Here is a 14,590-nt window from a genome sequence, read left to right as displayed (position 1 = left end):
GTGACGACTCATGTTATTCCAATAAAGAGATCCACTACTTCATTTTTCAATTTGACATCACAATTAAGATTATTCTAGTAACTTTTCTTTTTCGATTCAATCATGTTAATTACATGTTCAAATCAATTGAGTTTGAGATTATGAATAACATGAGTGCCTAAATCCCTTAGGGGAGATTAACGAGTGGATGAGAACATGATTAATGGACGATTTAGGGTTTCTCAATTGGAGTAGTTGGTATAGATTACATGTTCTTAAACCCTAGGCTTGACAACGCTAGTAAGTAATCATAGGTTAAACGAGATCAGGAGATAAGTCTGCCAAGTAAAACATAATCTATGTTGGTTGAGAAAGTGAGATAAGTGAGTATCAACCAATTAATTAATCTTTTAGAGGCCGACAGGTAATAACTGGTTAGTTAATAGCTAATCCACCCTAAAACCCTAATATAAAGTTAATTCAACCCCTGAAACGATTTAATCTTCCTGATTAATTTTAATTGATTTAACTGTTGGTTAATTTTATTTCTTATTTATTTTAGTTGTTTAATTTCTATTATTCATCCATTTTATGATCTATTGTAATATAAAATTTAATTAGTACTATTTAGACTTATTATTGTAAAGAAGTTTTTTGTAAATTTAATCCCGAACGGTCTTGATCAAAGGTACTTTTCTAGTGGTACAAGTACAAGTACTCATAAGAGAAGAGAACAGGATAAATGGAGAGATCCCGATAAGATTGGAATTGGTTGAGCGGGAGAACAGCGGATGAAATTGAATAGGATTGCATGCAACTCTATTCAATTATTCAATTAAATTAATTAGTCATTATGAATCATTTGAATAGAAAAATTAAATATATTTTTGTATATATTATTTTATGTTAAATTCATCATGACTTTAATGGAATTAAAATTGTGTTAAAATTATTTAATTGTGAAATTAATTTAATTAAGTAAATTAATTAAATAAATAATATTTATTTTGGAAATAGAAAACAAATATTGGATTGGATTAAATTATAAAGTGTAGAGTTAAAAATCCAAGAAACACATATAATTAAACTCAATACATGAGAGGCTCAATTCCCCTCATATACATGTGAGGCGTGGTAACCTAATGTTTTTATCTAAGGTGTGCCTCATCCCCCTCTTCTAGTTGACTAGGAGATTACTTTTCTATTAAATAAATATTATTTATGTAACTCTTATTCAACTACAATTTTCTTATATATTTCCTTTAAATATATGACACTGGTAGAGTTATTAATATATTAGTTTCATATATTGTTATTCTACCAAAAAGTAATGAAAGAATAAATTCTATTTTCTGGGAATTACAATTTCTACCGATTTTTTTTTTTTTGAGAATTATTTTCCTACTAAACGTAATTAAATCATTTCTTATTTTGTGTTCGATTCGTGTCTCTTAAGCCCATACTCAACGCAAGTCGGGATACGAGGATAACAGAGAAGGTTGATCGGTTGAAAGTCGAGAACGATTCAAGTCTGTCTCATACAAAACAAAAATATTTGTCAGTAGAATGTTTATTACTATAAATATCGCAAACGGACTTGGTTTGAAAATTTTTAAACTTCTACTATAATAGTAAATTGTTTTAATAACCAGATTTAACGTGTTGTTCTAACTGATGTTGGAATACATGCTAGAACCAGAAAATTTGCATAACAAATCCAAGACGTGAGTTGAAGAGATAAATGAAGAGAGAATCAATACAAAATATTTATTAACACAGTTGAGATTCATCAATCCTACATCTATAGAGCCTCACTTTAAGAATGATTTTATTAAATAATTAATCTAGTATAACTAGCAATGGATAATTAAAGCCTTAAAGTCAAAACTAAAATGTTACAAATACATCACTTTACATTCAATATCTTCAAATAAAATTAATTTAGATAGGCTTGGAATACGCATATAAAACTCCTCTCTTTCTTCTTCAAGTTACATGACCAGATGATATTTATTATTCAATAATATTCGCCACAAAATATCTCCACATTTACTGCCTAATCAAAAGTTAAGCATACTTGGCCAAATATTTTGAGGGTTCCAAATTAGGTTATTCTAACTACAATTCAAATATGTTGGAACAAGCAGTACAGGAAATCCAAGTTTCCAACCATTTTCACAACAATTTACTGTAACTTTTCCAAAAAAAAAAAAACTGACAGTATGAATGGGCAAAAGAAGATAATTGATTTATTCAAATTCATTTCCTGGACGATTTTTTTTCCATACTCTTGAGTCATTATTCTTTGATTTTAAACAAAAATCCTGGTGAAAAGCTTTTCACAAATGGTTGCAGAAGGGACACTGATTACGTTTTTAACTGTATTTATTCAATGGTGAGTCAAATTAAAGGAGAAAAATGAAAGCTGAAAAGCATCCATTGTTTCCGTCATAGTTTTATAGGGTAAAGATCTTTTGCTGTGAAAAGAGGCATTTTGGTACAAACCGTGAAATAAGTGTAGGTGTGGAAAAAAGCTTCAACACGTTTTGGCATATATAGAATATTATCCAGTTGCAAGACACCGGTTTTTTCTTAATAATTTCCATTTCTTTATTAAGTAAGTACCTGATTGGGTTACCAAAAAGAAAATAATCACATCATTAATACTGTCATTATGTTAGACAGACAGGAAACAGTTTTTGTTTTTTTCTTCACAATTGGCATCCTCTAGTTAAAACCAACATTTTCGTTAGCTTTAACTTAGACAAGAATCACTAAACTTCCTAAACCAAGCCTCATTGTCCATATTCTTGGCAATAAAACAAACAAGATGCTCATTAATTAAGTTAATTTCTTTACCATGGCCCAACAAGAGACGAACTGATAGTTTACACCATAATATTAAAGCCATAATTTCTAGCTACCTATTTAAAGAAGCCAGTGGACATCTTCAATTATAGTAACATGATTAATACGAAGATTGATTTTGCATCAGATAGAATCCTGTGATCTGGCATTGTAGGAGTTGAGGCTGAGCTCAAGTGAAGCACGAGAGGCGGTGTAGCCATCATCAGACCTGTACCAACTAGAGTAGCAGCTATCTGCAGATTGAGGCTTCATATTGCTGCAAAAAGCATTGATGTCTTCGCCGTGCATGGGGAAGAGAGGAAGGGTTTCAATATGTGGTGCAACAGCCGCTCCTTCTTCCTCTTCTTCTTCTTCATCACCTTCTTGTTCTTCTCCAAATAATTTTTTCTTGTCAAAGAAAGCATAAGATGATGTTGTATATGCAGGATCCATGCCAACCCACCCAAGGTTGTGGCTTGCACCACCACTGCTGCTACCACACGCTGATATCGAGCAATCCTGGTTTTAAAAAACATAGATACAGTAGTGTTCAAAAATATATATAAATAAAGTTACTGCCTTTCCAAAGCTTTTATGATTATCATCTCTTACCCTAAAACTCTTCTCCATGGTCATAGATCCATAGCCATAGTGTCCTATCTGCCCAACAGTAAGCACACCAGTTGAAGGAGGAGATGAAGGAGCATAACCTACAAAATTTATACAAAAATCCATTGGGAATAGGAAAGTAAAGGGTTTTATAAATAGCAAGCAAAGGTAGGGAAAGAGAAAATAATTAGAGAAACCAACCAGGAGTTATGGTGGGATATTTATGATTATGGAGAGAATCATCAGGTTTCCTGGTAGCATTTGCAAGAATGGGTGTTTGCATGGGGAGAATATCAGGTGTGGAGGTGAACCTTTTCTTCTGCCTCTCACGAGCCTTGTGGTTCTGAAACCAATAAAAGACATTCTTGCCTTCGATTTTCCCGTACTGTCTAAGCCTAGCAGAGATCCTCTGAATCTGATCAGCACTTGGGGACCTAACTCCATTGTTGTAGTAAAGGTCTTTCAATATTCTAATCTGGTCAGTGGTGGGAGTCCACCGTGTACTACTTTGCCTGCAAAGAAAGCTTCCTTTGCCACTGCCACCGCTACTATTATCATCATTCGGATGTGGTTGTTGGTGTTGGTGTTGGGGTTCCATGATGGATTCCAAACAAGAAGAAAACAAAGAGATGCAAACAAAGCTAGCAAGTTAATTAGAGAGAGAGAGAGATGGTGTAGGTGTGAATGAAAGTGCATGAAGAAGTGAGATATAAAAGGAGATGAGAAGGGGAAGAGAGGATATTCATATCAGAGAAATATCTGAGAGTGAAGGAGTGAAGTTGTCAGAGTGATATTCATGAAAAAGGAAGTGACAAAAGAGGCATAGAAAGGGAGGATATCAGTGGAATTACTTGGATGAAAAGGCATGACGAGGTATGAAATGATGATTAACCAGCCTTCTCCTTGATAACAGTGACAGATATATGAGAGTTGCCCATAATATAATATAATATAAATATAATATAATATTGCAACTGAAATGAATGAAAGAGAGTCTTTCAAGGAATGATGAATCCGATTTACAACTCAATATATGACCTGAATCAAACCTTCATATATTTACTATATTATACAGACCCATCAAAACATAATTTGTGCTTCATTTATCAAACAAGAAGTAAACATAGTCATTAATGAATAAGCTCTACTCTATTTTGCAGATCCAGAAACCAGACTATAAAAAATATTCCTGTAAACTGACAGTGAATTTCAAGAGAGACATAAATGCTTTCTCCAGGATTCATTATCAGAAGAGAATCACACATTAAACAAAAAGTATTTTATATTAACACAGTCTATCTCTAGTCTTTACTGATGTCACAATCGTCCAATAGTAGGTTCCTTTATTCTTTATAGAGCTTTGATTACCCTATCCTTTAAGAATTTCAGGGATTTCACCTTGGAGCTGGAAGGAGCCCTCAGTTTATAGATGAGAAATGGTGTTAAGAGGATACCCTCCCTAGGTAGGTCTTGCAAGTACAACAAGTATTGGAAATTGAATTCATATCTTAGGACCAGCTTCCATGTGCAGTAAAGGAAAGCAGCTTTGGCAAACCGAGTTTTGAACGCCAAACTCTTTTAACTAAAATAAAAATAAAAAACCTCTTCATCTTTCCAGTTTAACTTTTTATTGTCCTAAATTCCATGTGGTGGATATGCAGCACGTGCATGCATAAAGGCAGCATTGCTTTATATTTCTTCCAACATACAAAATCAACACACTTTTACGTGCTAAAGTTGAAACGGATTGGAGATACAGTGAAATTTATTTAGATTACAGTTTCTTGAGATTTTGTTGCCTGGCTACGTAAACGCCCATTTCTCCATTATTCTGCATTACTCTTTGTTTCCTTTCATACAAAAAACACTCCTCCTTTTTTTGCTCAGTGTGGGATAATATATAATAATAATATTTTTTAAGGCGGAAAAAGGGGATTGTAGTATTACATACACCTTGAGTTCAACAAGTAACAGTCAGTCATATTCCATTTTTCTACAATAATTAGGACTGCAGCAGCAGCCTCTTTCTTTCAAACTTTTCAGATTGTGTTTTGATTCAGACATTAACATCATGAGATTTCCTCTCCTTATCATGCATTGCATTAATGCTTCTCTTTCTCTGATCCTCTCCATGTGGGTTTTGTCGGTAACTTGGTTCTTATTTTTCTCTAAACTCTATTCCACTCTCTTTTTCTTTATATTACCTCAAATTCCGTTTTTTTATCCTTTTTTAGCCAATACAATATTAATCTAGTTGAAATTTTATTAAAGAATTGTTTATTTAAAATGAAATAAATATTTTTATAATACTGTGTTTTATATTATTATATAATTTTTCTAAAAAAAACCAAGAATAAATTACTGAAAACTTATCACATCCAAATTCTTACTAAAATTTCATTTGTTTTCTACACAAGTTATTTATATTAGTGAAAACAAAATTATGTTTAAAAAATAAGCTAAAAGGGTGAAGTTGAAAACCAAGGTATCTTAAATTCCAATCTCATATGTGTGTAATTTTTTATATTTTTTAATTTTTAATTTCACAATAAAATTAAAATTAAATAAAGTGTATATATATATTAAAAAAGAAATAGAGTGCTTATCTGAGAAGTCCTAAGAAATGGGCTAGCTAGTTACGTATAGTGGGGGCAGTACACATCCTTTTCTTTGGGGTAATCATCCCAATTGCTGTTATTTTCTCCGCCATATCTGCAATGATACATCACAATATCATTCCATATCTCCTCACTCTGCATCTGCCTTTTTCCCTTTCTTCTGTCTCTATTAAATCTAAGATAGTGACTGTGCCAAACCCTACCCACACCCTTCTCTTTCTTTTCTTCTAATCTTTACTTACCCAGAATGGATGATAGACTGTCCGTAATCAAGTTTGATAACCCACACCTCTTCTTTTTATTTTATATATATTCCAGCTCTAGGGTTTTAGGGTGGACCCAATTTTGATGCACTAAGGTTTTCTTTTGGCTTTGGACAACATATCCCCCCCCCCCTTCTCCATTTACTAGTTTTGTTTTGATTCAATCTCTACCACTACCGACCTAAACCTTTATTTTCTTGTTTTAACTTTGTTTCGTATACTAGTAAATATGTTTTTGTGATGAATTTAACCCTTTTTTTTTATCTTTTATTTTTCTAGTTAAATTTAGTTATTAACATTTTAAAAATAATTAAATTTAGCTCATTAAATAAACATAACATATTAAATTATTAAATATAACAACTCGCATGACAATCAAGTTTATTGCATATTAATTTTATGGTTTTTTATTTTAAATATTTTTATTAATTTTAAATTATTTGTTCATATAGCATTTAAGAAAAATAATGATATCGTTAAAAATTATTGTTTAATCAACATTTTAGTTAAAAAAATAATTTGACTCTTTTTAAAAATTAATAATTAAGTTTAGTTAAAAAATCAAATTAACAAAAGATATAAACATTGAGGAACTCTAAATAAAGTTTACCACTAGAAATGTTACAAAAAATTCAAAATAGATATGCTATTATTAAAAGTGATGGATATAAATATATTCTAAAATTTTAAAATTAACAAATTTGAGTTATTTAATTATGTAACTTCATCATTTTATTTAAACTTAAATTTACAAGTATTTAAAAAAAATTCACATGCTGTTAAAAATTCAAAACATATCAAAACTAGAAAAGATCTATAAATAATGAAATTTAAGTAAAATACTCAGAATATATCCGAGACATAGATAATCTACACACGATGAAATTTAAGTCAAAATAATTCTAAAACAACCAACGTATAATTTATACAATGTAAAGGTTACACCTAAGACATTAAGGTCCCAAGATTTTATCTTTTGCTAAATGCTACTATCTTATTAACATTAATTTATTTGAAATTAAATAATTAAATATATAAAAATAATTTTCAATCTTTGATTAAAATATTATCTATATGCTCTTCCTATTGAGGTGAGAAGGGTTATATATAAAATACATAAGATGCCACGTGTAAGTAACATGTTTATGCAAAATCACATCTTATTTTGTTATAGAGAAAAAAATGTAACTTTATAAATTGATGACATGACAATGTAGAGTGATTTTATAATCAATGATTGTTCCATCATGATTGAAGCAGTGGCAAATTCAAGAGGACCTTTTGTAATTTATAAAATTTTAAATTAGTAATAATAAAATTATACTTTAACTTTCTTAAAAATGATAAAAATTTAATTTAATTTTTAAAAATTATAAAAATATAAACTACTAAAATGATAAAATTATATTTTTATTATCGTAAAACTATATAATTTAATTCTAATTTCTAAAAAAATAAAATTCTGACTTCGCCTATTTAGAAGGGTCGTAGGTACTTATGGCGTTCTGCTAATGATGCTCAAAGGGTGACATATGTAGGTGTTATGGAGGAGGTATAATAAAAAAAAAATTATAAAAATTATAAGAAAAACGTAAAAAGCATACTAACACAAGAGAACAACCATTAGAAGAACCTAAAATTACCCACATTTGCAGGTAAAGAAAGAATGGAAATTATAAAAAGAAAACGTAAAAATCATCAAATAATAGCTTACGAAGACGAAAGAACAATCATGAGAAAATTACCCTTTTTTGCAGGTAAAGAATGGAAATTATAAAATGAAAATGTAAAAAACATCGAACAAGACAAAAAGAAATATAATAATAATAGTGGAAGGAGGGAATGGAGGTGGATACCTGTAGGGGTAGCCTTTTGAAGATTAGCGGATGAGAATTCGTAGGGAATGGTGCATACCGTATAGGTCGATTCGATGGCCGTTGTCTGCAATGGATCCCTCTCCATTGCTTATTATCTTTTATTTATTTATTTGAGAGAGTATTTTTTTTTTATTAAGGTAAAATAATATTATTCAAAATAGTTAATTACAACAATAAGAAAACTCCAAATCATAATTAAAGACGTTTACCTTTGCATTATAGAATGTTAATGCATATTTTCATTGTGGTAAGTCATAATTTTATATTATTAAAATACCAGTAAATATATATTTCAAGATTGAGAAGTCGTTGCTGCAGATAACAAAGTATGTTCCAAATGTAGTGTGACGGATTTACGTTTTGCAGATGATGTTTTAATCTTCACCAAAGGCAGCCTAGATTCTGTGCTGTGAGTATAGAGTTCATTGCAGATTTGTTTTAGCACCTATTTGGCAACAACCCAACAACACCCAAAGTGAGTTTTTACTCACGTATCCAGCAAAGAGACCTACAAGCTACTGAATTCAAACTTGGCACTATTTCCATACGCTACCGTAGTAACCAAGGATGGATCACAAGTTGGACAGCCTACAACTGATTCGGTCTTATTCTTTTCAACCTACATAATTATTGGTGCAGGCACTTCTTATTACTTACCTATGCTCTAGTTTCTCCTGAAAGGAACAAACAAGTGGATTGGCAAACCAGAATCACAGGGTGCTCTTGAGCCGCCATGCATTTTCAAGCACTTATGAGCCTTTTTCATGATGTTTGGATCATTGTAGATAGGATGGCCCCAATCCTATGTGTTGAAAGGAAGAGATCTCTGTGGAGCATGAGGCAATTACTTAACATGAAAGGAATAGTCACATGGTTCTTGATCAGGTTTGAGCAAGGAGTCATCTGAAGTGTACCTGGGCACACCTTTTCTACAGCTACAGCTTGGGAAGCTCTTACACCCAAATTTCAGGAAGTGGGGTGCCGTCGATTTGTTTGGTGCACTCTCTATATCCCTAAGCATGTTAAGTAGACAAGACATGGCGTCAAGGGACCACCTCTTCTGTAGCTGCAGATATTCCCCAAATAAAAATTAAAAAAAAAAATCATAGGACGGCAATATGTTGAAGCTTTGGGGATTACTGAGGAGGGTAGTAGAATGGTAGAGAGGGATCCATTGGGCCATACACCAGTTCAAAGACAATTTTATTTCCATAGTCTTGCAAATTGCTTAAGCAGCCTCCATATACCACACCTTCGGCAAGACAGAAACAAGTGACTCTTTTTGCTACTGAAAGATTAACAACAGGCAGGACATGCAAATAATTAAAGAAGTCAGAATGAGAGTAACAGGACTCAACGGCATTGATGAAGACATAATCAATAAGAGAATTTGTGAGGAATGGAGGATACATAATTCCATGTTCTTACACTAAATATCTAACGTCTAGTTTTGTTGTTGCTGTTTTTGTTTGAGTACTCTGCAATGATAAGTCCTTTAATTGGATCCGAGATTCAATAGCAACATTATTGGGATGGAAAAGAGAATATCATAACTACTAGCATGTAAAAACCATTCAAAATTGCTATCAGATAAACAAAGAAATAAATAGAAAGCTGCCACGGCAGTTAGATCTCAGTCCAACACATCAGATGCGTATACACCACAAGGTTTTCAACATTTTATACAAGAAATACTAGCCAAATTATACAATTTAGTATTATAGAGAAGTTATATAAAGCTCTCCACCATTGTCAATTCAAAACTCATAATCGCTGTCATAACTAATCAAACCAAATCTACAGCTTTTGGTTTTTTGTTGTACAAGAGAGAGAGAGAGGGAGAGAACCTACGCACTGTGCAAGAAAAATCCTTATGAATCAAAACTGGCATTAAATGGCAACACTGCAGCATTTACCAGCTAAGTCACTGTCTCTCTTTGAGTCTTACACCTGTAGAAGGAAAAGTAAACACCGACCGGTGAGTTTTCTCCAAAATAAAGTGAAACATCTTCCTTTAAGGGAAGTCCGCAATGTCAAACTGTCAACCTATTTGTTGTTATACTCCCATGGTACGGACTCACCCCTGCCCTTGCAGAGATGCAGTGAAGACAACGTCTTCTGAAATCAAAATTTCCACAATTATCATACATATTACATGCAATGGTTTACGTGACTAATGTACAAGAACCCACAAATAGAACAAAGAAAAATTCCATAATCTTGTGCAGGCAACCATATATAATATTAAGCAGTTTTTATTTCTAATACTAAATCACTTCAGACATCAAATGATCAAATTATTGATTGATATAAGGCACATCAATCACATCATATTTCTGCTGACCACAATCCTCGCATAATTCAGCATGTAAAAGCCACTACTTAGCTACTGACCTGTTGCATTGAGCTCGAGATGCATAATTGTGATTGTTGCATTTTGCACACATCCAATCTCCACTACGCCATTGTTTTGCCCTGATAAACGATGTTAAAAAATTTGTAGCTTTAAAAAGCAATCCTCTGAATCTCATGAAAAATATCATATTTGCTAGACATATGACTCAGCATCTAGATGCAAAAAAGGAACATAAACCTGATTGGATTCTAAACACAGAAGTTCATAACACCTTAGTGACCATCTCTTTAGCATACTACATTCAAGCCTACAACCAATAAGAGGCAAGAGAACTTTAAATAGCAATCTAGAAGCAAACAACACCGATTTCAGGACCAGTTCCAGAAGCTAAAAATCATTTACAATATCTAACAAGATTAAGGGACTGGAAAAAAAAATATCATTGCCATATGTTGACAAAGGAGTTAAGTATCATCTAACTCATGAAATGAATCACTAATATGTCCAAGATATACAACAAGCATGTAATAAGGGGTCAACATAATAAAAAATTACCCTTTTCCAAGAAGAGTTGTTGCAGCTTGAGGAGGAAACGGATTGGATGCTGGCCAATTTGAAGCCATAGCAGGATTTATACTGGGATAGGAAGGATATGCTCCAGGTTTTGGGTCACTGGTGGCTCCTACCATTTGGTCAAATTGAGGATACAGTTGTTCGTCCTTGCCCTGAAAACCCAGAAAAGGGGACACAGTAGTTCAGTAGTTAAAAAATTAAAAACCTGCTGGAAAATAACAATAATTATAAATGCCACAACAGAACTGATTACTTACATTTCCTAAATTTAATCTTTTATGATCCCAATCATGTACAAATTCTTCAGATGCTAATCGCTTAGTTCCAAGTGCTATATAACCCAAAAAAGGAAAATGAGAAAGAGGCAAATACTCAGTTACTAGTAGTAGAAAAAAAACCATCATATCAGAATATAAGCATTAAAAGCAAAACAAAGCAAATGAATGTACCTGGTGGTATGGATGCATTGCAATTTTTGCACTGCAAAAACAGCCGATTGGATCAGAAAAATAACATGGAATATTTTGTAGAATTCGTAATGAGTAAAAAGAAGAAAGCTGAATCCAGTTTAGGCAGCAAGATAAGACCTGTGACCGTGAAGAGTAATTATGGAAGCCACAGTTGCAAATCCAGTCACCATTTCGCCATCCCTTTGGAACAGAAAGGGGCTGATTACCAGGATTTGCATATGCCCCAGGAGACTGGTTTCCAGCAACAGGCCATGTTGGTGCTGATTGAAGTCCACAATTATCAGCCCCTCCCAAAGACCAATTGGAACTCAAAGGAAGGAACTGTTGGGGAGCACCACTGCCTACAAAGCCAACATTCATCTTTTGTTCCAGTGCTCCTAGGGCCCTAGCAAAATAATGTGAATAGGTTGGGAGAGAAGCTCCAGGCATTGCAATTGCTGGCATTGCTGCAATCTCCTTTGGTTGCCCGCACTTTTTGCACTTCTCTCTTGATGCATAATTGTTGTTAGTGCAAGCTATTGATCCATTGCCACACACACCCCAACCCACAATGCAGCCACGAAGAGGACAAGGAAGCCAAGCACACGCACACCAACCAGTTCATCCCATACCAAAGTAAACATACAAAAAACACAAACCACTCAACCTAATTGATACTGATTTCCTAACCTCAACTTCGCAGAGCACATATCACTATATTTCATTTAACATGTTACATTCATAAACATACAACGGCCAAAAGTTATGCTTTCGAAATGGCAACTCTGTCAACAATTACCATAAAACCAACTGTTTTAGCGCGAATTAACATAAGTAAAGCAGAAAAAAGTTCAATAAAAACTCTCCCCAAGTCATTGTTTAAAGACAACCCATCGTAAATCTTTAATTAGGCAAAGGAAATATGGAATTTTAACATGCCCTTTGTTCTATCTCAGCTAATGAAATTCCAACTATTATCAATGCTAACAACACAGATAAACTCCAGAACCCAACTTTTGATGTATAGTCTTAAATTGAATAATTGAATTAACCAACATGAGTAGTAATAGGAAATAATAAGGAAAAAAACCCAAGAAAAGAGAAATAAGTATAAACTGACCAGTGCAGATCCAATCACCAATACGAGGAAGCCATTTGGAATCAGCAGGAGTTTTGGTGTCAACGAGAAGACGAGGCTGCTTACATCGGTTACAGAAGGATCTAAAGGCATAGTTCCTGTTCTTGCATCCACTGCACTCCCAGTCTCCTTCCCTCCCTTCTCCCATTCCTTCCCCTCCCCTATTAATCGTTTGTTTATGTACAAATCAAAAGAATAATAAGAGCTTGTTGCTTGGGAAGCAGGAGAAAGTAAGAGGGGAGGTCGGGGGCACCCTGTAGAAATTTGAAAAATGAAAATTGCTGCAAATTATGAAAGTGTTGGGAGTTGGGATCGATGGAGCGCAACAAATATCAACGAATGTGGTGAAAGAAAGTTCTTCGTCAGACAGGGCAGGGCCTAAACCATGACCGAGAGAGATGAGGGCCATCAGGCTAATTACTACTCTTCCTTGGGATTAAAATTAAGCCTCTATTGTTGTAAGGTGCTTACTTATGTGGGCTTTCTTTAGGCTTCAGGGTACAGGCCCATCTTTTCTCGGCACAAATATCACCATGCATTGCGTGGTTATCAAGATTCTCGACTCAAAAACTATGGCTTCAGCGGCAACCTTGTTTCAAGATCAGGGCAGTGAGTAGTACTGATATATGGAGGTGTTATACAATTCACTTGTATTAAAGTAAATCTGAATGAGCTAAATAAATTTTAAAACAGATTTAAAATGAGTTAAATTTGAGCTCAATCCGACATATTATTAATTTAGACAATTATATCAATATCTTTATTTTTAGGAATTAATCATATTTCAGTAATTAAGACAAATTATCTCCTAATATTTTTTATTTTAAGCCATTCTTACTTCACATTAAAATCTAAACAAATATTTTTTTAAAATAAATTTTCATATAAATAAAAGAAAATGGTGTTGTTAATTACTACATCCCACGTCTCAATCCATTACCAAAAAAAAAAAATAATAATAAAGAACAAACTTAGTCAAAGAAAAAACCAGCAAACGAACAGACACGATTAAAACAAATAATGTAAACTAAACCAAAACAAAAACAAATAACAGCACCTTGTTTCAATTCCGATGAAACCCAAATCAAGATCTCTCCCCGGCAGCGCTCCATATTATCCTTGCGTATGCACAATGACAGATCAAGAGGAAAGGAACTTTGGAGACCAAATGGAGGTAAAAATGATAGGCATCTCCAAAACTAACTGTCGACCTTCATCTTCGAAAAACCCAGCGCTGCAAATCTCTAAACAAATAGTTTTTTAATGCATGTAAAAGTTATGTCATATCTAATCATCATATCCAACAATTACACACTTTGTGTAATACACACAAATTTATTTTAAAAAAGTAAGGCATCGTTCATAAAACCCAATTAAGCGAAATATTATCATTTATAAATTATTACTACTGTTTAAACAAGTTCTTCATCCCAATTTTCATGCCTTTGACAAAATATATATTGATGGGAACTAAAATTTGGTAAACTATAAAAATAGTGACTTAACTATGCTTTTGATTTTATTTTAATCACTCTTCCATTAATTGTCATTAGAGAAAATTGACTTCACTTTTATTTATTTGCCTAATAACAAATTTAACTCTCAATTTGATATTAAAGTTTAAAAATCAATGTTTATAAAATTTTTCATTTTAATTTTAAAAATTTAATAAAATTAACCATCAACATTTACAAAATTTATCAAATTAATATTAAAAGTTTAAAAATATTTTTAGATAAAAATGATTTAAAAATTTAAAAAGTATAAAAGAAAAAAAGCTGGATTCAAATATACTAAAGTAATAAAATTGTTAAAATTATCATAATATGGAGTAAATGAAATGAAATTAGTGGAATCATTGAGGTTTGGGGTTAGTATTTT

At 32.7% G+C, this 14,590-nt stretch overlaps 2 protein-coding genes across 5 annotated transcripts; both read right to left on the bottom strand.

Moving 5' to 3' along the window:
- Window positions 1–2,822: 2,822 nt before the first annotated feature.
- Window positions 2,823–4,327, bottom strand: LOC108487798 (protein WUSCHEL-like). Its single transcript, XM_053019636.1, has 3 exons — window positions 3,637–4,327; window positions 3,439–3,536; window positions 2,823–3,345 (listed from the first exon to the last, which is right to left on the bottom strand). The coding sequence occupies exons 1-3, from the start codon at window positions 4,031–4,033 to the stop codon at window positions 2,971–2,973; spliced, it is 870 nt and encodes a 289-aa protein (XP_052875596.1). The 5' UTR covers window positions 4,034–4,327; the 3' UTR covers window positions 2,823–2,970.
- Window positions 4,328–9,773: 5,446 nt separating this feature from the next.
- Window positions 9,774–13,142, bottom strand: LOC108487166 (uncharacterized). Of its 4 annotated transcripts, none has more exons than XM_017791430.2 (8): window positions 12,692–13,142; window positions 11,710–12,107; window positions 11,572–11,602; window positions 11,380–11,453; window positions 11,105–11,274; window positions 10,588–10,668; window positions 10,240–10,311; window positions 9,774–10,143 (listed from the first exon to the last, which is right to left on the bottom strand). In XM_017791430.2, the coding sequence occupies exons 1-8, from the start codon at window positions 12,855–12,857 to the stop codon at window positions 10,113–10,115; spliced, it is 1,023 nt and encodes a 340-aa protein (XP_017646919.1). In that variant the 5' UTR covers window positions 12,858–13,142; the 3' UTR covers window positions 9,774–10,112. The 4 variants fall into 4 exon arrangements, with proteins under 4 accessions (XP_017646919.1, XP_052876622.1, XP_017646922.1 ...); XM_053020662.1 differs by having other exon boundaries at window positions 10,240–10,308; XM_017791433.2 differs by having other exon boundaries at window positions 11,710–12,079; window positions 12,692–12,824.
- Window positions 13,143–14,590: the final 1,448 nt, after the last annotated feature.

Source organism: Gossypium arboreum, chromosome 10 (assembly GCF_025698485.1).
Source record: "Gossypium arboreum isolate Shixiya-1 chromosome 10, ASM2569848v2, whole genome shotgun sequence".
NCBI classification, from domain to species: domain Eukaryota; kingdom Viridiplantae; phylum Streptophyta; class Magnoliopsida; order Malvales; family Malvaceae; genus Gossypium; species Gossypium arboreum.
Note: the sequence above shows the minus strand (reverse complement) of the source record. Positions and strands in the feature narration are given on the sequence as shown.